This window comes from Apus apus, chromosome W (assembly GCF_020740795.1).
Source record: "Apus apus isolate bApuApu2 chromosome W, bApuApu2.pri.cur, whole genome shotgun sequence".
NCBI classification, from domain to species: Eukaryota; Metazoa; Chordata; class Aves; order Apodiformes; family Apodidae; genus Apus; species Apus apus.
The window spans coordinates 2,815,269-2,837,356 of NC_067311.1; the positions used below are offsets into that span (position 1 = coordinate 2,815,269).

The window sequence follows — 22,088 nt, forward strand, 5'->3', positions numbered from 1 at the left end:
TCAGTACATTTTGCCAATCTTTAGGAGGTTTTATTAATTTGGAGTCTGATTTGTGTTGCAAATAATTTTGATTCCCTGGAATGGCTTCCCATGGTTGATCCAGGTTTTCAGTCAAATTGACTGCATTCTGATTTTCTCCTTTTTCCTCCCTCTGACTTTGTTTTGGCTTTCTTTTATTTACAGAGGGAGGGCTACTTAGTTTCCCGAATTGCTATTTGTATTCCTAGTATCAGCCCGTGTAGGTCAATTCTCAATTAAGTCCTTTAAATGATTATAGGAGTAGTTCCGGCTTAACAGTATGGGTGGGATTCCCTTCCACTTGGCTTCCTCCTTAAACCTTGCAAAAGGTCCCTGCCGATTTTCATTTCTCAGCAAAGCACCTGTGGAGCATTGAGGATTTCTTGTGCTGTTTTGATTTCTATTAGTGACAGCCCGATCACCTCGTCCCTCTCCATTTTGGGAAGGTTGGCATGGTGGTCTGGCAGCCACAACTACATATGTGGGATGAGTGTGTTCCACAGTGTGAGTAATTTGTTTGATGGAAGGTCCCTTCGTGTAATCGAATTCTGGGACACCATATTTGTAGCCATACTCTGTTAAGGTCTTAGCTAAATCTGCCCAGGTATATGGATTTACTTCTGTGTCAGTATTTTCTAATTTACCTTTAATTTGTATTGCCAAATTCTTTAATTCACCTGGTAAGCCCCTAATCAAGGCATCCATTTGCTCAGGATCAATGGTGAGCATTAATGGGGAATCTTGGCCTCGAATTAATTCTCGCTCATAAATCATCTGAATAACAGGAGCTTTATGTATATTTTCCATTAATTTGGAAATATTCCCTTTCAGAATGAAAGGTTCACCCTGTGACATGGGGTCAATTAATCCTATATTATAGGCTGCCCTTTGGGTAAGGGTCCATGGTGACTCATAGTTGCCCTTTGTTAATAGGATACCAGGTCCCTCTCATTCCGATAACATAATTCCATCACCCCCACTCGCAGATACTTGAATAACATATTCAGTATCTGTTTCAGAGGGCAGACGGAGAATCGTTTCTTTAAATTGGCCAGTTCAATTGGGGTGTATGGTGTCTCTTTATGGGTTAAATGGCCCCTCCTTTGTGAATTGCCATCAACATGGTAGTCAGTGTGCAAAACTGGGTGGAATATGTGATGAGGGGAGTGGTCATCCTCTGAGCTTGGACAACCAGAAGAGCTCATTACTATAGTGGCTAAATGTTTAAGTTTGCTCCCCATGCGCTTTATTTCTCATTTTCCAGTGTTAACACAGGAGTGAATTAATCCTTCTAACTTAGGTATGTTATGTTTGAGGGCCAGTATCTCCTGTTTTAATTGATTACTGCTGGTGTCATGTGATGATACGTCTGGGTTTGGAATGGTTCTTGACTTGCCTGGTGTTAAAATGAACATGCCTCTTGGGTGGTTCGTGTGGTATAAGTTTCTCTTCCTCCTCAGTTGTATACATGTCACTATTTGACTGGGAGTCAATATCAGGGGCTTCTGTTTTTTCTATTGCTTTCTCAATTCCTTCTTCCTCTGAACAGGACTCAAAATATATAAACTCTCCAAATTCCTCCTCCAGGGGTAGAGTGGATGGAGTTGTGTTGTTTTTATTAACCCTCTCAACTTTACTTTTTAAATCCTCCTTCTCCTGCCAAATGATAGTAGCCAAGGTCAAAAGGCTTTAGCAATAAAATAGTCCAATCTGAGGTTTTTTTATTTCTGTTTTTTGAATAATATAGGTCCAGATTGGAGGTATTCTAAGTCACAACAAATTCAGGCCAAATCATTCTTATTATAGGACTTCTTTATCAAATTATAATAATCACTTGAAGGGGTGTATTTATGTTTTTTAAGGAAGTCATAGAAAGGTTGCACAAAAGGGCAAGACTTAAACTCTTCCTTAAAAGGAAAGGGTGATCAGCTTCCATTACCCTGAGCATTCCCCGATTCTGCACAAAAGGCACTCGCACAAATCATGGCGAACTGGGCTAATTTAAAAATTTTGGCTGGTAATTAGGAGTTGTAATATAGAATCATAGAATCATAGAACTATTCAGGTTGGAAAAGACCCTTGGGATCACCGAGTCCAACCATCATCCCTACTCTACAAAGTTCTCCCCTAAACCCTAAACCATATCTACCAACACCACATCCAAATGACTCTTAAACACATCCAGGGATGGTGACTCAACCACCTCCCTGGGCAGCCTATTCCAGTGTCTAACCACTCTCATTTTTCCTAATGTCCAATCTAAACCTACCTAGCTTGAAACCATTCCCTCTTGTTTTGTCACTGATTACCTGTGAAAAGAGACCAGCACCAACCTTTCGATGATGTCCTTTCAGGTAGTTGTAGAGACTGATGAGGTCTCCCCTCAGCCTCCTCTTCCTCAAACTAAACATTCCCAGCTCCTTCAAGCATTCTTCATAAGATTTATTCTCTAGGCCCTTCACCAGCTTCGTTGCCCTCCTCTGTACTCGCTCCAGCATCTTGATATCTCTTGAACTGAGGCACCCAAAACTGGACACAATACTCCAGGTGTGGCCTCACCAGTGCTGAGTACAGGGGGACAATCACCTCTCTACTTCTGCTGGTCACACTATTTCTAATACAAGCCAGGATGCCATTGGCTTTCTTGGTCACCTGGGCACACTGCTGGCTCATATTCAGCCGCTTGTCAATTAGAACCTCCAGGTCCTTTTCTGCCAGACAGCTTTCCAGCCACACTTCCTCAAGCCTGTAGGGTTGCATGGGGTTGTTGTGGCCCAAGTGTAGGACCCGGCACTTGGCCTTGTTGAAGCCCATACCATTAACATTAGCCCAACTATCCAAGTCTCTCTGTAGAGCCTCCCTATCCTCATGCAGATCAACACTCTCGCCTAGCTTGGTGTCATCTGTGAACTTACTGATAATACACTCTATGTCCTTATCAAGATAATCAATAAAGATGTTAAACAGAAACAGTCCCATCACTGACCCCTGAGGAACACCACTTGTGACCAGTCGCCAGCTGGATTTGACTCCATTGATCACCACTCTTTGGGCCTTGCTGTCCAGCCAGTGCTTGATCCAACATATTGTATGCTCATCCAGGCCATGAGCAGCCAGCTTTTTAATGAGAGTTCTATGGGGAACCGTGTCAAATGCTTTTTGGAGGTCCAGATAGACAATATCCACAGCCTTTCCCTCATCCAATAGTTGGGTCATCAGGTCATAGAAGGAGATCAGGTTCGTAAGGCAGGACCTGCCTTTCATAAGCCCATGCTGACTGGGCCTGATCCCCTGGTTGTCCTCTATATGGCTTCTAATAACACTCAAGATGATCTGCTCCATGACCTTCCCTGGTACTGAGGTCAGACTGACAGGTCTATAGTTTCCTGGATCCTCCTTTCTGCCTTTCTTATAGATGGGTGTTATATTTGCTACCTTCCAGTCCATTGGGACCTCCCCAGTTAGCCAGGACTTCAGGTAAATAATGGAAAGTGGCTTGGCGATCACATCTGCCAACTCTTTCAGCACCCTAGGATGTCACCCATCTGGTCCCACAGACTTGTGTGCATCTAAGTGGTGTAGTAGATCTCTGACCACTTCCTCTTTAATTGTGATGACCTCATTCTGCACCCCCTCTCTGTCTCCTAGCTCATGTGTCTGTGTATCTATGGAACAGCTAGTTCCACTGCTAAAGACAGAGGCAAAGTAGGTGTTGAGCATGGTATCCCACCTCTGACACCAATTAAATATGTCATGATCTGGGCAGAGCCAATTATTCAGACCGTGCTGTGGTGGAGTTAAAATGGGTGGCCATAAGTTAATTGAGACACGCCCCTTTAATTATCAGGTTTTCTGACACCAGCCCTGGTTGTGATTACTGGCCTTCCAGTAACACAAGCAGAGCAATTAGGACCAAAGCATTCACATGGGTCCACTCCAAATTGGAGCCAACTTGGATGTGTTGGGTGTTACCGTGTGACAACTCTCTTAATTACACTAAATGCCAAAATTAAAGCCTGGATACTGTGATATATTTAAAGAATTAACACGATTTATTGTGGGAGGATTCATGGACAGACACACTAGAATAAATTTGATTTAATGGCTGACTGACAATTTATTCTGCGCGCCAAACTTTCTTATATAGCCCCTTGCTGTGTACACGCAACTGAAACCGCTCTTGTCATTGGTCAATTCTCATAAAGCCTGCCACGACCTAAAGAGTGATTGGTTCCTAGCACACACATGTGCAGTCATGACTCTCTGCCTCACTTCCTTCTTTGGCACATCCGGAAGTTGTTTACTTGCTGCTCACTTCTTCAGTTGGTATCCATGGCAACGGCCTTGGTGAGGCCCAGGTGTTTACAGTAAAGGCTGGATTGCTCACATTCCACTGCTCGCTAAAAAGGCCCTCTACAATTTATTTTGAATCAAATACACAGGAAAATATATTCAGAATAGAGGGTTTAAAACAAGAGGGGAATTGAGAATGCAACTGTGAGAATGTTTAGTTTATACTGGCACACTCCCGGCAGAGGAGTTGCCCAGAATAGGAAAAGGGTTTAAGTTAGAAAACAAAGAACCAACTTGGGAGGTGAGGAGTTAATGCCCGACGCACCCTCAGTTGACACTGTGCGTACTTGTAAGAGGACCGCGTTTCTTTCCCCCAGGAACAGAATACTGCAGAAAGCAAGTATGAAACCGATTAGCCGCATTTATGTGTCCGCGAGATCTGGTGATTGATGAGAATGTAGTTCCGGGTTCTCTGGCTGCAGGTGATGATGTGGCAACCTGCTATGGCTGGTGGTGATGACACGTGTTAGATGGGCAGGCAGGAGTGGCAGGAAGCGGCACACAACAGGCAGGCAGCAGCAGTGGGAAGCATCAGGCAGACAGGCAAGCAGGCTGCAGCAAGCCGGCTCAGGGTGGCGGGCAGCTGGGACACTAGCTGACTGGTGAACTGGTGGCAGGCAGCAAGCAGGCAAGAAACGAAGGGATTTAAAAGCGATTTCTCAGTTCAGCTCTTTTAGTGATGTCAGCTCTTTCAAGAATCCTGCTCCGTTCTCCAGTCGTGCTGCCCTTATGAACCGCACCTAAGTCTGCTCCTGCAGTCCCTTTTATAATTATTTTTTGACTGAACCTTAGTCCAGGACCGGTCCATTTTCAGTCCATTCAGTGACTGGTTATTATTAACCAAACATTTTCTGTCTCTGTGCAGTTATGGTCCAATCACTGCTCCTCAGACCATCCTCAGCAACAAAGTTGCAACTGTTATGTCTATACACTGTCAGTCACTGAACTGTAATGTCCTTGAGGGTGTCCTTGAAATCGGTGCAGTGTCTCTTATAGGTATAAACAACTAAGTCCATTAGAGACAGACAGACTTAGGTTTTCCACAGGCCTCCAACTAGACTCTGTGCCACTAATCACATCCCTCTGAGCTCTATCTTTCAGCCAGTTCTCAGTCCACCCCATTGTCCATTAATCTAACCCACACTTCCTAAGCTTGTTGAAAGCCTTGCTGAAGTCAAGCATTGCTGCCCTCCCCTCATCTATCCATCCAGTCATGCCACTGTAGAAGGCCATTAGATTAGTCAGACACAACTGCCCCTCAGTGAATCTGTGTTGACTACTTCTGATAACCTTATTTTCCTACACATGCTTTGAGGGGATACCCAGAATGAGCTGTTCCATCATCTTTCCAGGGATCATAGAATCATAGAATGGTTTGAGTTGGAAGGCATCTAGTTCCAACCCCCCTGCATGGGCAAGGACACTAGACCAGGTTGCTCAAAGCCCATCCAACCTGGTCTTGAACACTTCTAGGAAGGGGGCAGCCACAACTTCCTGGGCAACCTGTTCCAGTGTCTCACCACCCTCACACTAAAGAATTTCTTCCTGATGTCTAACCTAAATCTAACCTCTTCATTTAAAATCATTACCCTTCGTCCTATTGCTACATGCCCTTGTAAAAAGTCCCTCTCCAGCTTTCCTGTAGGCCCCCTTCAGGTACTGGAAGGCCGCTATAAGGACCCCCATGTCACCGTTTGACTCTGGTTCGACAACAATGCTCTCGATCCCCTCCCCATCCCACCCAGGTAGGGAAGGAGAGAGAGAGAAAAAGAGAGAGACTTGGCTGGATTGAAAACTAAACTACACAGCTTTAATTAAACACTAATGATATAAGAAAATATATACAATTATATACACCCCCAGCAACTCCCACTTCACTCTCCTGAGCTAGGAACAGTCTTGAAATATTCTGGACTGCTGCTGGAGAAAGCGGAGAGTTATGATGGTCAGGAGAGCTTAAGCCTAAAGGTCTACAGTGATGGATGGATGGAGTCCTCCCCGGACGCCGACCACGGACGGAAGAGAAGGGTGAAGAAGCAGGAAGGAAGTTGTCTTCTGTGATCTCTGACCTTCCTCTGAGCTTACGTAGATATATCGATGTCCTGGTTTGAGCCAGGATAAAGCCAATTTCCCTTTTTACTGATTATAGTTAGAAAAACATTCCACCATTATCAGTCTGAGTTGGAACACTCTGGTGCTAGTTAAAAGAAAGCTTACTGAAGGAAAAAAATCAGTAAAAGGAAAATTGGCTTCATCCTGGCTCAAACCAAGACACCCCAGAGCCTCCTCTTCTCTGACTGAACAGCCATAACTCTCTCAGCCTGTCTTGGTAGGAGAGGTGCTTCAGCCCTTGGATCATCTTCATGGCCCTTGTCTGGACTCTCTCCAGGAGCTTCTTACGTTGAGGTAAATGTTAACCCTCCTGAAGTCCAAGGTTGCAATCCTACTTATTGTTTTGTGCATACTACCCATGATCCTGAACTTGATCTTCCCATGGGTAACAAGAAAAGCTTCTACAGGTATGTCAGGGATAAGACGAAGACAAGGAAAATGTGGGCCCATTCCAGAAGGTAACTGGAGACCTGGTCATGCAGGATGTAGAAAAGGCTGAGGTACTCAATGAATTTTTGCCTCAGTCTTCACCTGCAAGGGCTCTGGTCACACCATAAAAGTTAGAGAAGGCAAATACATGGACTGGAAAAAGGAAGATCACCCCACTGTAGTAGAAGAGCAGGTTCATGATCATCTAAAGGACCTGAAGGGACCTGATGGGATTCATCCATGGCTCCTGAAGAAACCGGCCCATGAAGGTGCAAAGCCTCTGTCCATCATATTTGAAAAGTCTTGGCAGTCTGGAGAAATTCCCACTGACTGGAAAAGGGGAAACAACTCCCATTTTCAAGAAGAAGAAAAAGGAAGACCAGGGAACAATAGACCAGTCAGTCTCACCTCTGTGCCCGGCAAGATCATGGAGCAGATCCTCCTGAAGGCTCTGCTAAGGCACATGGAGAGCAAAGGGGTGATTGGTGACAGCCAACACAGCTTCACCAAGGGCAAATCCTGCCTGACTAATTTGGTGGCCTTCTACAGTTGGGTCACAGCATCGATTGACAAAGGAAGAGCAACCGATGTATCTATCTGGACCTGTGCAAAGCTTTCAACACTGTCCCGCATGACATCCTGGTATCAAAACTGGAACAGCATGGATTCAATGGATGGGCCACTCGTTGGGTAAGGAACTGGCTGACTGGTCACACTGAAAGAGTGGTGATCAATGGCTTGATGTCCAGATGGAGACCTGTGATGAGTGGTGTTCCTCAAGGGTCAGCACTTGGACCAGTGCTACTTAACAGCTTTGTCAGCGACATGGACAGTGGCATTGAGTGCACCCTCAGCAAGTTTGCCGATGACACTTGTCGTGGTTTGGGCCCAACATGACAATAAAGTAAAACAGCCACATGGCTGCTCGCTCAACTCCCCCACACACACAAACACTGGCATGAGGAGGACAAAGCTCATAGGTCGAGACAAAGGACAAGGAGGGTTCTTCACCGATTAAGGTCCCAGGCAAAACAGACTGCACTTGGGGAAAAAATAATAATTTAATTTCACACTAAGCAAACACACACAGGACACAGACAACACAAAGAGCAGTGCTTGCATATGTTATCCCCACCTCTCCCTTCTTCCCTGGACCCAAATTACTTTGTTCCCGGTTTCTCTCCCTCCTTCCCCCCAGCGGCACAGGGGGGATGGAGTTTAGAGTCAGTTCACAGGCTGGTGGTTCTTGCCACGTCATCTTGCTCAGGAAGAAGGATTCCTTACAGTCCTTCCCAGCTTCCCCACGGGGTCCCTCCCATGGGATAGAGTCCTCCATGAACCTCTCCTTCATGAGTCCTTCCCATGAGGTCGGGAGCAAGCTGCTCCAGCGTGGGCTTCTCACAGAGTCACAGGCTGCTTTGGGAACAGCCAACTCCCCTGGCACCGGGGTGTTCCACAGCTGTATAATCAGAGTCCACTGGCAGCAAAACCACTGGCCACAAAATCCAAGTCTGGTGGCCAAGTTCACCCCTCCTGGCACCTTCAGGGAATGTTCCACCACGTTCCTCCATAGAGTGTAGAGGGACAGCCTGCCATCTCACCATGAGTTGCAGGGAATCTTCTGCTAGGGCACCTTCTTCCCCTCCTTCCTCACCAACCACCAGCACCACCCTCCACCAGCAGCACTGGTCTCCTCCTCCAGCACAGCTTTTCTCCCTCAAGTGCTTCTCTGCTCAGGTGTTATATCCGTTCTTCTGTATGTCAATTGCTGAGGCACCTCTATTGTCCCTCTAATGGCTCCTTGGCTGGGTTTGGAGCAGGGGGATCTTCTCAGCTTCTTAGCAGAGCCACTCCTGGCGCCCTTCCCCTGCTACCAAAAAACCCACCAAATGAAACCAGGACAACACTAAAGTGTGTGGTGAGGTCGACATGTTGGAAGGAAGGGATGCCATTCAGAGGGACCTTGACAGGCTTGAGAAGTGGGCTCGTGCAAACTGCATGAAGTTCAACAAGGCCCAGTGCAAGGTCCTGCACCTGGGTCGGGGCAATTCCAAGAACAAATACAAGCTGGGTGTCGCGAGCCGGTACCAGGGGGCTACCGGCTGTCAGGATACTTTTGCGACTCCCCCTCCCGATGTGGAGGGGTTTGTGAATGAGCCCGAGGGGCACACGCGGCGCTGCCTCTCACGGAGCAACGGCCACCGCGGGACTGTATTTCAGGGTGGCAGTTAGAAAGCACCCCCCACTCCACCACGCTCAGAAATTGCCTCTAAAGCCAAGGTTTGCTCCACGAACTAATTGGTTTATTAAGGGTTAACACAAACCGAGGGATGATGTTTAAGGACAATGCAGGTGTGAATGGCTACCAGGGATATCAATATGTATGTGGTGAGAAAGTGTCCTTTAGGGAGGCAATGCAAAGGTGCTTTTAAGGGAGAGGATTAAGGACCAAAGGGAGGAGGGGAGGAGGGAAGGAAACCCGACGCCAGTCCTCCTTAAGAGGTCGCGCTGTGTGTGCAAGTATGAGGAAAGGAGTGTGTGTGTGTGTGTGTGTGTGTGTGTGTGTGTGTGTGTGAGGTGATGTTACCCTCCGGCGCCTTGTCCAGCGTTGGCCGGTGGCGGGAAGGCAGGACGGCAGGTCCGTGGTGTCGGAGAGGCAGCCTCTCGGCAGCGGGTGCAGCGCCCGTTGGTTTCCTCTCAAGCGGCAGCAACACTGGGAGGGGGCTCCGGCCCCGACCCCAGGGCTCGAGACCCCGGCACGCTCGGCGCTGAGGCTCAGGCTGGACCCGGGGCAGGCAGGCAGGCAGGGTCCCAGCACCAGTGTCCGCAGCAGGGGGGTGTCCCACGCAGAAAGCGTCCGAACGAGCCTCAGGGAGGAGGGAAGGGCCCACCTGCTGCCCTCGCCACCTTTTATACCCCCTGACCCACCTGTCCAGTCAGTGTCACTGTCCGGAGCCAATGAGCATCCATGAGCCCCACGTTAGGGCGGTGACTGCCAGGGGCACAGGATGGCTTGTCGCCCATCCTTTCTGTCCCGGACCACAGCTGTTGTTTTGGGTTCAATTGTCCTTGAGAAGCAATTCTGTTTTAGTCCGTTAGCTGGGGATAATCAGGAGAGTCCTTCTCTGGCTTAAAAGTCATTTTGTTTAGACTTATGTGGGGAAGAAAAGAACAGTTTCCCACACTGGGTGAAGAATGGATCGAAAGCAGCCCAGAGATGGACTTGGAGTGATGGTGGACAAGAAGCTCAACATGAGCCAACACTGTTCGCTTGCAGTCCAGAAAGCCAACCGTGTCCTAGGCTGCATCATAAGAAGTGTGGCCAGCAGGTCAAGGGATGTGATTCTCTCCATTTACTTAGCTCTTATGAGACAACTCTCAACAGTCTGTAGAAGGTGTCATCAACTTCCCCATCCTGATCAGGTGGCCTGTAATAAACACCCACAACAGTGTGTCTCATATTAGCCTGCCCTTCAACTTGCTCTTCATCTGCCCTCAGGGAGAGCTCAATACATTCCAGTTACTCTCCCACATAAAGAGCAACTCCACCACCTCGCCTTGCTGGCCTATATTTCCTCAAAAGGACATAGCCATCCATGACAGCATTCCAGTCATTCAAGCTATCCCACCACATCTCAGTAACTGCAATGAGAGCATAGCTGTGCGACTGCACACAGATGTCCAGCTCTTCCTGTTTATTTCCCATGCTGCGTGCATTGGTGTATAAGCATTTCAGAGGGGGAGTTCAGAATGTAGTTTTCACCCTTGGGCGTGGTAGGCCTTCTGGTTCTCAAAAATAGTAGCACCCTGCCCCTCAAGTGCTGAGCTACTACTCCCAGGTGCCTCTCTAGCAAGCCCAGTTACATCCCCATCCCCCTTCAAATCTACTTTAAACCTCTCTCAATGAGCCCTGCTAACTCTTGTCCTAGAACCCTTGCGATATAAGCTTTTCCTGTCCATTGCCAGCAGGCCTGGTGTCTTGTAAATCAAGCTTGTAAATCAAGTCATGGCTAAAGAACCCCAAGTCCTGCCAGTAGCACCAGTCTTGGAGGCATTGATCTACTGGCTCTTCCTGTTTACCCCCTCATCATTCCCCACAACTGGAAGGATAGAGGAGGATGTGACTTGTGCACCCAATCCCTTGATCAGTCATCCTAAGGCCATGAAATCTTTCTTCATTGCCCTTGGTCTTCTTCTCACTACTTCATCACTGACTACTTGAAAGATCAAAAGGGGCCAATAATCTGAGGGCCGTACTAGGGAAGGAAGCTTCTTTACATCATTAATCTGGCCTCCAGGGAGGCAGAAGACTTCCCTATGTAGCAGGTCCAGTCTGCATATTGGGCCTTCTGCTCCCTTCAGAAGCAAGTCACCCATGACAATGACCCATCTTTTACTCTTAACTGAGGAGGTTTTGATGCGGCGAGTGGTCCAACTAGACCTCGACAACACCTCCAAGCTGGAAGAACTATAATTCTCACCATTGTCCATTTCCCCTTGCAGAGCACTCTACCTGTTATGTAACAGCACCTGGGAAGGTGGGGTTTCACTGGGCAGACACACCTGCAGCACCTGTTGCACCAGGCAGGAACTTCTTGCCATTGCCCCCTGTCCTCCAAGCTGCCACATTCAGTCAGGCAGAGAGAGGACAGGGAGTTCTCTGCAGCAGGGGCTCTGTCTGCCTGCTGGGTTTCTATCATGGGATGCAGGGTGCAACTCCAAGCCCCTCTCTCTCTCTCACATTCCCTGATGGCCCTCAACCTGCTTGCCTCCTCCCTGAGCTCCATCACTAAGCAGAGTAGTTCTTCTATCTGGACACACCTCCCACAGGCGTGCTCACCGCTGTCATCCGACACCAGTGTAAGAGCAGGGGACACCCTACAGCCCGATGCCTGGGTGACAGCATGTCCCCACGAGAGCTCCATTTAGGAAGCTGCATCAGAGCTGTTGGGTGCAGAGCTCTTCCATCGAGTACTTACCATTGATTCCTGGCCGAGTTGGCAGGCTTTCAGCGCCCTCCCCGCACTAACTGCCTCATCGCACCCTGGCTGACATGCCACGCTCTATGCTCCCTGGGCAGCCTTTTATGAGATTGGGGGTGGCTGCCGGTGGTGCTGGCTCTGCCCACGCCGCCTCAGCAGCCCTCCCACAAGCTGCTGGTCCCCTGCACAGGCTAGCCGCTTTCCAGGCTTTGAAAAGCCCCCAAAAGAGCCCTCTTATTTATTTATACTTGTGTTCAGTGTTACTCCATCCTAGGTGCAAAATCTAGCATTTGAACTTGTTAAATTTCATCCCATTAGTCATTGCCCAATGCTCCAATCTATCTAGATCCCTGTCGCGGGCCGGTACCAAGAGCTACCGGCTGTCAGGATATTTTCGCGACTTCCTCCCCCCCCCCAATGTGGAGAGGTTTATAAATGAGCCCTGAGTGTGGGATCGTTTCTTAGAGGGTAGATTAAAGTACCCCCCCACCACGCTCAGAAATTGTTACTGAGACCAATGTTTAGTTTGTAAATTAATCAGTTTATTAAGGGATAATACACACTAAGGGATCAAGGTTCAGGAGAGGTGTAAACCAATGGAGTGAAAGGGTAGGAGTTGAGCCCTGTAAGAAAGTAAAAGTATGTGTGTGTGTGTGTATGTGTCTGTATATTTACCTTCCTTCCTTAATTTGATCGTCAGAAGTGCTGGCAGGCTCAATTGGAGATCTGCAAGGGGGCCGGCGTCCCAGTAACCGGGGTGACCCCTTCCTGCTACTGGCAGGCAAGGCTCCGGTCCCGTGGCAAGTGGCAGACGCAGGCTGGGCTGGCTTCTTTGGTCCGATTCAGTCCGGGCTAGGCAGGCAGAGTTCCAGGGAGCGGGCACGACCCCCGCGGAGCGAGCACAGGCAGCGCCCCCCTTTCTCTCCGTTCCTCCGAGCGCGGGAGTGGCGTCCAAGCAGGTCCAGGTGCTGCAGCGGGGTCTGTCCAAAGCAGGCAGAGAGGGCGAGCAGAGTCCTAAAAACCCCGCAGATTTTTCTCTTTCTTCTTTTTTATAGACCAAAGACCATTGTTCCAAAAGGTACCACTGTCTGAATTAGCCAATCACCATTGGCCATGTATATTTACATTTTAATCTATTGTTTTTTCTTCTGCCAGTCATCATAACCTTTATGTTGTTCCTTTGCTATGCACCTATCTCGCAGGGCAAGAGGCCTGCTCATTCTGTCCTTGAGTGAAGGCGTCACTCCTGTTTTGCTGGCTTAAAAGGCATCTTTTGTTTAGTCTTATGTGGGGTAAAGAAGATAGGGCGTTCCCCACAATCCCTCTTCAAGGCCTCTTGTCCCTCAAGAAAGTCAACAGCACCTCACATTTTAGTATCATCAGCAAACTTGCTAATGGTGCATTCAACTCCTGCATCCAGATCATTGATAAAATTCTTAAAAAATTAGCAGAACTGGCCCTAAAAAAAAAGCATGCTCCCATTCCCAATATGAGGCTTGCACACCTTGCCACCCATTTCTACCAACATGAGGATTGCCTTTTCAGGAATGCCCAGGGACAAATAGTCTTTCTGTGCTTCAAGCTGCTTTGGGTCAGGGCCCTTTTGCACAGGCTTAGGGGGATTTTTAACTACCCAGATATGAGGGCACCTGTAAAGCAAGCGCCTATTGACAATAAATGGGCTCTGAGTGGATCAGGACCCTTTTTTGACTAGTGGGTGCCACTGGGCCTCAGTGGGACATCCCCATAGGTCTTCCTTTACCATAGAGGCTAAGTGCACATCTAAAGTGCAATTGATAACCAACGTATCTATGTTGAGTAGGAAAAAGAGAAAGCCTTGATGCTGTGTAAGCAGTGCTCAGCAGTAGCCAAAACACTGGTGTGTTATCAATGCTGTTTTAGTCACAGATCCAAATCACAGCACCATGTGGCTTGCTATGAAGAAAATTAACTCCATCCCAGCCAGATCCAGTACACCTGTTAAATTTTAGGAACTTGGGTATACTTCTTCAGAAATCCAGTTGTTTTTTGCAGAATTCCACACGACAGCTTTAAATAGGCTGTGACATTGCTTATTTTCCCTATCTTAAAGAATGCAGTCTTTACAGTTCCTCGAAGAAGTCAGTGCTAGCCTTTGCCTCTCTTGCTAGCTTTCTTTGTCCCTTTGACACAGAGTCCTTTTATTACCATATCATAATCACAAAGGAACTGAAGGCAGTTAGATTCAGTCTGTCGTCTCCAACTGTAGGAAGATGGAAACACGGGGATGCATGTGTTACCAAGAGTGAAACTGATGTTACAGTGTAGCTTGAAGTGAACATTTATTTTTGGATAATAAAAAGTTTGCTTTAGTGATGGCACCTCCTAAATTTCACCACAAGAAACAGTATCGTAATTCTCCATTTTCCTTAAAATTATTTTGACCATTCAGACTTTAGAATGCTTTTTATTGTAAGAATGGAGGGATGTTGAATTTTTATGAACATTTCTGATTGATTGGGAGAGAATGACAGAATATTTTTATTATGAGCCACAATTCAATATTTTGCTTACGTATCAGAAATAGTTGCATTTTTTAAATGTGCAAGATGTTGAGTTGGTAGCTTTTGCAAGCATATGCAAATCTGTTTTGAGCATTGCTTTAAAATTTAGGCTAACGGGAGTGGTTTAGAGGAAATATTTCCATGTATTATGCCTTCCTGTGATTCAAAATGTAGAGAAGGAATATTAATTCATTTTGGAGATAATTGTCATCTAAGAAAAGCCACCCTCAAATCTAAAACAACACGTTGAATAGGAAGTTTGAATTATTGACCATAAACTTAGCAAGGGAGAAGTATTTTTTAAAAGAAAAAAACAATCCAGAGTTCTCAAGATGATAAGATCATTCAGGTTGGAAGGAGCCTCAAGAGGTCTCTAACTTCCTTCCCAAAGCAGGATCAGCTATGATGTCAAACCAGGTTGCTCAGGGCTTTATTCAGTCTAGTCTTGAAAACCTCCAAGAATGGAGACTGCACAACCTCTCTGGATTTCTGTCTACTGGTTGACTGTCCTTATAGTTTTTCCATTATATTTATTGTAATGCATTTAATATGTGTATGACATTTGGTGAACTGCAGAAATGGACTTCATGACCTTCTGCAAAACAAAACTGTCCAGAGGTCGATTTATATGAATTTCAGGTATGAACCTCTGATTATTTATAATGTTTTTAAAACTGCTCTTTGGGGTGTTTTGGTTTTGTTTTGGGTTTTTTTTGTGGCAAAGGTTCTTTTGTCGGTGTCGTCCCCCCCACTAAAATGGGTTAACCAAAATATGCTTTATATTGGCAAAAACAGATATTTTGGGTAGTGTCTACATTATCTAATAAAAATTCTTTATTTCAGTTAGAAATCTTAGGTGTAAATTTTTATTTTTTTTTTAAACCTAAGTAATCTGATAGTTATGTTTAAATTTTGAAGATAGTAAGTAGGTATGACTCCCCATGGTAATCTTATTTCACTGTCCTCTGGAAGATTCTGCCTAAGCGTTCAGGCTTCATTGATGTGTTAATAGCTTATACACATGGCAAATCAACTATGATAGTATGCAGAAAACAAACTTTTCTAAGACCTGATGTTTCTTATGATTCATCCAGGTATAATTCTGAGTAATCTGAGTTACCCCAGTCATTCATCTCAATTAATGGTAAAAGTACAAGATAAACTTCCTGGAATTGATAAACTTGTGCAAAGAATGTGCTTCAATGGGAATTACTTGATTTCAGGTATTTGGGTTTGTAAAATCAGTTCTTTAGTGTTGGTGTTAGCTATTAATTCTTTTCAATAAAAACTGATTTATCATGAGAGACTTATTTTAGGTGATTATTTGTTAACTACGTATGAAAAAACATTGGCAGGCAGTAAAGGGAAGCAGAACACTTGCAGCTGTTTCATTCAATGATTCTTTCTCTCTTCAATATTATGTTTAAGAGGGCTTGAATATTTGATAAAAAATAATACAACTTTTTCTTGTTCTTTATTGCTTTTGACAAAGGTTTCATTGAGTGGCTGGTACAAGGACAGGAAATAACAAAGGCATGTTTACACTGTGTACAGTGATGGTGTAGAGTCCATACAACTTGTCACGGTTTGACTCAGGTCCGACAACAATGCTCTCAATCCCCTCCCTCTCCCACCCAGGTAGGGAAGGAGAGAGAGAAAAAGAGAGAGACTTGGCTGGATTTAAAACTAAACTACACAGCTTTAATTAAACACTAATGATATCAGAAAATATATACTATTATATACAGATTTGTTCAGGTATGTGCAAGAGCCTCTCGCCTCCCCCTACCCCCAGCAACTCCCACCACACTCCCCTGAGCTGGAACAGTTCTGAGAAATTCCGGAGCTGCTGCTGGAGAAAGCGGAGAGTTATGTCGATCAGGAAAGCTCGAGCGTAAGGGTCAATGGTGATGGATGGATGGAGTCCTCCCCGGATGCCGGCCATGGACGGAAGAAAAGGGAAGAAGAAGCAGGAAAGAAGTTGTCTTCTGTGATCTCTGAGCTTACGTAGATGTATGGAATGTAATATCTCTGGCCAATTTTGCTGTCTGTCTAATTCAGCCTCCTACGGGGGGGGTCATAGATCTCCCCATAGTGTCTGAGCCGGCAGAGTGAAGGTGCGACCTTGAAGCCCCAGCAGTTAGAAAAACATTCCACTGTCTTATCAGCCTAGCTAGAACAGAATGTTGCTAGTTAAAAGAAAGCTCACTGAAGAAAAATAAATCAGTAAAAGGAAAATTGGCTTCATCCTGGCTCAAACCAGGACACTTGTGATGAGGAAAATATATTTTTTACTGTATTTTTTATGTGCATATCTGTTATGTGCTATTTCTTTACTCATTTCTCAGTCAAATCCTCGTGGAAAAGTCATTGTTATTTCATTTTTTGGGGAACCAAGATAAATTAGAGAACATTATCAGAGAGAAAAGCAAAACTGAACAAAGACACCACCCCCCCCCCCCAATAATTTCAGCAGTAGATATAACCCTATATTAATAATTCTCATTTGTTCTGTATCTGCATTGCAATTAAAGGTTGACATTGTAGTGTTTCTAAAACCTATCCAAACCAGACTAAATGCAGCTTAAATACAAATATCAGCAAACCTGTGATGCTATAAGCACAGATCAAGTCTGCCCAAGACTGTAGGACTCTCATGACTCTGATCTTACTTCATTATTTTCAGTTCAGAGTGGTCATTCCTGTTTCTCTGATACCCCAGAGAACTTGCCATCTCAGTTTACAGTACCTCTGAAATTCATCTATTCTTGCTTTCTTTGGGAAGTATGGTGAAAGTAATTAGAGTATTTTTATTTTTCTCTCTGAACTTTCAAGGAAGTATATATGTGCATGTTGGTGGGGTGTCTAAAAATTTAATCTTGACGTCAAGTCTAGTAACTGATCTAGTACTGTTATGTTTCCTTTCTTAGTATGTTTGATGGCCTTCAACATCTTGTAGTTGCTCTTGTCATGTTGTTTGGGTACACAATGATGCAGTCCTAATGCTTCTTTTTTTTTTTTCTATTTAGACCTGGAATTTCAGTTTCTATAGATTCTCTTACTGATGTTTATATATATTCATGTGGTATAATTCCATATCCAAGATAATATGGGGTTTTTTCATCTAATACCTTTGGTACTTGCTGCTTGAGCTTTGAAGACATTTTTGTTGTGATGCAGAATGTTACTTCTGGTTCATTTCTCAAAATAGCTCACATAACATAGTGGCATGTGGTGTAACAATTTGCTGAAACATTCTTGACCAGCTCTATTAACGTTCACTTGTTAAAAAAACTGTCTATAGACTTCTTGCACACACATGTAGTTTATTTCTCTATAAGTAACAAAGCTTCTTAAAGGGAATCCTTGATTGATGTGATTTAGAGCCACTCATTGTGGTTATTCCCTGTACCCTGTACCAAGGTCCTAGTTGAGATACAGTAGCAAAATTCAGCATCTAAGTAATCATAAACAGAAAGATTGCAAGGGACTGAATGAGTTTCTCTTGGACCATTCTTTAAGATGAACTCTACCTGTTGTTATTTCTGAAAGGCATTTGTCTAACCTCTTACTAAAGACATCATTTTCTTGTCCCCTCTTTCTTCTTTCCCTTCTCTCCTCCAGCCAAAAATTCCATTTTACTAGCTACTAGGGAAAGTCTCATTTGCAGCTGCATTGCCTGATTTATGCTGAAATTGCCAATATAGTATGTTTCTCAACAAAATTTTGTTCCTAGTTTAATACAGTGTGCTTCAGAATTTAAATAGATGCTTACTAATAGCCAACAACTGATTGAATTTGTTGATTTTGACTTTTCCATATAGATATGCCTAAAGCTTAAGATTTATTTATATTTCTATATTTTGCATTATACACAAACACACATAAAAATATGTGTGCACGTGTGTATATATATACACACACACATACACTTTCAATTCAATATACTTCCAATGCAAAGTTTCCTGTTATTTAGAAGGAAAATTAGGCATAACTGTGTGTTGGTTTAAGATAAAATTGCTGTTGTGGTGTGTATTATATTAGAAGTATTATTGGAAGAATCAAGCTGGATAATGAAACATTGTGTTGGGATATTCTTCATCTGTGCCACTATTTAGACTGTATACTGTTTTGGTTTTGCTACATGTTAGAGCACTGCATTGAATTTTGTTTGTGAAGTCAATAAAAACTATTTTATCATTGATAAAACAGATGCCAGATAACTATATTACTTTGCTTAGGATTTGCCAATTATAGAGGCTAAGACTGAGAAAGAGAGTTCATTGTACTTTATTCTATTTTTATTTTTCAGAGGCCCAGAAGATGCAATAAATGACTGCAGAATCCTCTTTATAGAGGAAATGTACAAGATTGAAAAGCCAGGAGCTTATCCACTGACATTTGGAGATGGAGATTTCAAAAGTATGCTTTTTTTATTGTATGGTTAAGACTGTTAGTGAAATACTTGAATGGCACTTGAATGGCACAGGATGAATTTAATTAAGGTTTCTTTTGTGTATAATAAAAGAATCGTTATTACACAGATTTTTGGTTTGAAAAGTTTTTACTATAATGTAACTATTACATGGCATATTAAGAATAAATTTTTGATGTAATATGTCAATACATTAGTGCTATGGATATAATCTCATAAGCAGGGAAATGGCTGATATTTTAGATTATCTGTATGGAGTCAGTTCCTAGTCAGATAAGTTCCTAGGCAGGTATCAGAATCACAAAACTTACTGTCATTATTGACATCTCATTTGATTTCTTAACAGATGAAAAAAACTGAGAGAGTCAATAGTGCTATCTTTATCTAAGAATGAAAAATCATTAGCTGTGTAGAGCAAGAAAGTGTCAAACTTGCTAGAAGTATAAAAAAACCCCAGATTTATTTGATTTTAGATTATTATTTGACCACTTATGTCCTTCTGAACACTAAATACACCATGTCTCCTCCCTAAAGGGCAGTTCTCTAAAAAGCACTGTATCCTAAGTTTAAAAATATGTGAAAGTTAAAGAACGGGAGTTATAAAACAGTGTTTATAAGGGAAACACTGAGAGGTTGTGTGACATTATTGATAGATATTACTGAATTTTAAAAGAAGCAAATTTATCACAGTTTAGTTTTCATTTATAATCCAAGGCCAATATTTGTGTCATTGTATATAGGTGTTGTTAATACACAAGACTGCAGTGTACTATTAAAGAAATAATGTCATATTAAAAAATCAGTGGTTTTTTTGCAAATGTGTTCATAAAAGTAGAAATGTAATTTTCAATAAATGAAGGCATTTTAAGCCATTTATTTTTTTCATTGTTTATTATTTCTTTTTCTCAAAATTAGCCAATGAAAACCCACGATCCATTTACTTTATGTTTCTCTTAATCACTTTTTTCAAGATTATTCTTTACAAGCCATCATAATTAAGTGTAACACAATACTATTTACTTATATTTTAACCTTAAAGATTTAATTGTCAATTTACTGCTGGCTATGTAACTTTATTCCTTTGTCTTCATCTACTTTTTCCCCCCAAAGTCTAACTTCCTTACCACACTATTTACTTTGTTTTCTCCTGCTGTTATTCTGCTCTTTTTTTTGTAAGCTGTCCTCAATATGTTCAGTGAAGCACAATGCACTGTAGTTTTCTTATTGCTTATGGCTCAACTGATTTCTTTTTCTCCTCTGTATTTGCCGCCCTAGTCCTACTCTACATTCAAAAATTAGCCATACGTACAGCTCACTTAGTGTATTCATATGCTAAGAAAAAAGGTACATCGGTATTTTAATAACAGAAACTAGAATTCAAAGATAATTAATTGGCCTGAAATGCTCCATGAGTTTGTTATGGAGCAGGGTCAGAGAATGTGCTGAAATTAAGAGCTCTAGAACATATTTTAGATGTTTTTATACAAAACAGAACTGGTTATCAACATATTACTTTAACTTCCATCAGAATCTAAATTTGTACTACAAACTTTAGATAAGTTTCTTCCTACAATAGAAGGGAATATGAAAGAACCTACACAACTTAATTTTACAGTAGTGGTAGGGGTGAACAGACTCATCTCTATCTGAACAACAGTGCAAATAAAATCAATGCAATTTGAGTTATTAAACCAGTTTAAAACACCCTCATCCCCCAATGGCCAGGTTAGCAGAGCAACAGGCTAGGTTGCAACCTAAACTGTAAATGACAATGACCCTTTTATAAATGATAGGCTGAAGAACATAAGTTGATATTGACAGTAGCTGCTTAGTCATGCAGTAATACATAAATGTTATATAGGTATAAACTGTTCCTGTTGGCTCGATCTTTTTCAACCCAGACTTCGCTGTAATAGCAAAGCTACTAGATCCACGGCATCTTCATGTGGACACACATATATATATTCTTCTACCACTATGTTGTATTTCTAAATCTGAAATCAGTTTTCTAATACTTGTGGCTTTTTATCTTTTTTGATAGGAAAGAGTGGCCCTGAATGCAAACACTGCAGGGCTGACCCAGATAAGGAATGTCGCTTTTGCTCCTGTTACTTGTGTGGTGGAAAACAGGATGCTCACATGCAACTCCTTTGTGATGAATGTAATATGGCTTATCATATATACTGCCTGAACCCTCCCTTAAGCAAGATACCTGAAGATGAAGATTGGTAAATATACAAGGATGATTTACTTATGTATATTCCCATTCTACACAAGGTACCTCTTTGTTATTTGCAACTAGAGGAATTACTGAAGAGCTTTTATATTTCTGGTATGTTTTTCGTCCTTTCACTGTATGTAAACATATTTACATTTTATGTTAAGATTCTATTCATAAATATAATTCGTAAACTATTGACATTGAGCATTATTGACCATTACAGAATTTCAGAAATCAGTTTGTTCAGTTTATGACCTCTGTGACATTAACTGATGTTATTAGACTTAATTAACACCACCTACAGTGGTGCTTCCCCAACCTTTTGTTTGTTTTATTCAGACTTCATTGTTGCTTCTCTTTCAATCCTTTTCTTTCCCCTCAATCTCAGTCCTTGTTGCTGCCTCCTTGCCCTTCCCTTATCCTTTTAGCTGCCTCATTCATTTTTTCTGCTGTGAGAAAACCACTACCTTACTCCTCCCCATTTCCAGTAACTCCAGCACCACTAGCAAGAAAGCCAAACTAGTAGGCCTTGGTGGACTCAACTGACTCCATTCTGAGATGACTCTGCATGGAGTCAGCATCAGCCCCTTGAAGCTTATCATCTTGAGTTCCATGACACATCTCACCTGTATCAGTTATGTGCAACTCAAACCATTTGTACTTATAACCTCCTTGTAAAATATATTAAATGCTAATCTTTTATAAGTGACTTAAAAATAGAAATTTAGAATTAAGTTTTCCATTATGAATACATCGATAGATGTCTACGGACATGTTTTAAAGAAAAACTTTGAACTGCACTTTGTGATAGATTTTAGTGGAACTACACACTTCAAATAAAATATTTTAAGTACTTTAGAAGTTTTAACATTCTATGGAAGTAAATCACTTAGTGTATTATATTACATTAGCTTCCTCATACTGAGGAAGTTTGTTTATAGTTCAGTATCTAATGCTCTATCTTTTTTCTTGGGCTAATATATTTCGGTTTCCCC

General features: G+C 43.1%; 1 protein-coding gene across 4 annotated transcripts in view; it reads left to right on the forward strand.

The window, feature by feature from the left end:
• LOC127395165 (E3 ubiquitin-protein ligase UHRF2-like) overlaps window positions 1-22,088 on the forward strand; it is a 159,513-nt gene that overhangs the window by 84,717 nt on the left and 52,708 nt on the right. For all 4 annotated transcript variants that reach the window (XM_051641665.1, XM_051641668.1, XM_051641666.1 and 1 more), the window contains 2 exons: window positions 18,750-18,859; window positions 20,914-21,100. In XM_051641665.1, coding sequence (XP_051497625.1) covers window positions 18,750-18,859; window positions 20,914-21,100 — 297 coding nt within the window. The remainder of the gene's footprint in view (window positions 1-18,749; window positions 18,860-20,913; window positions 21,101-22,088) is intronic.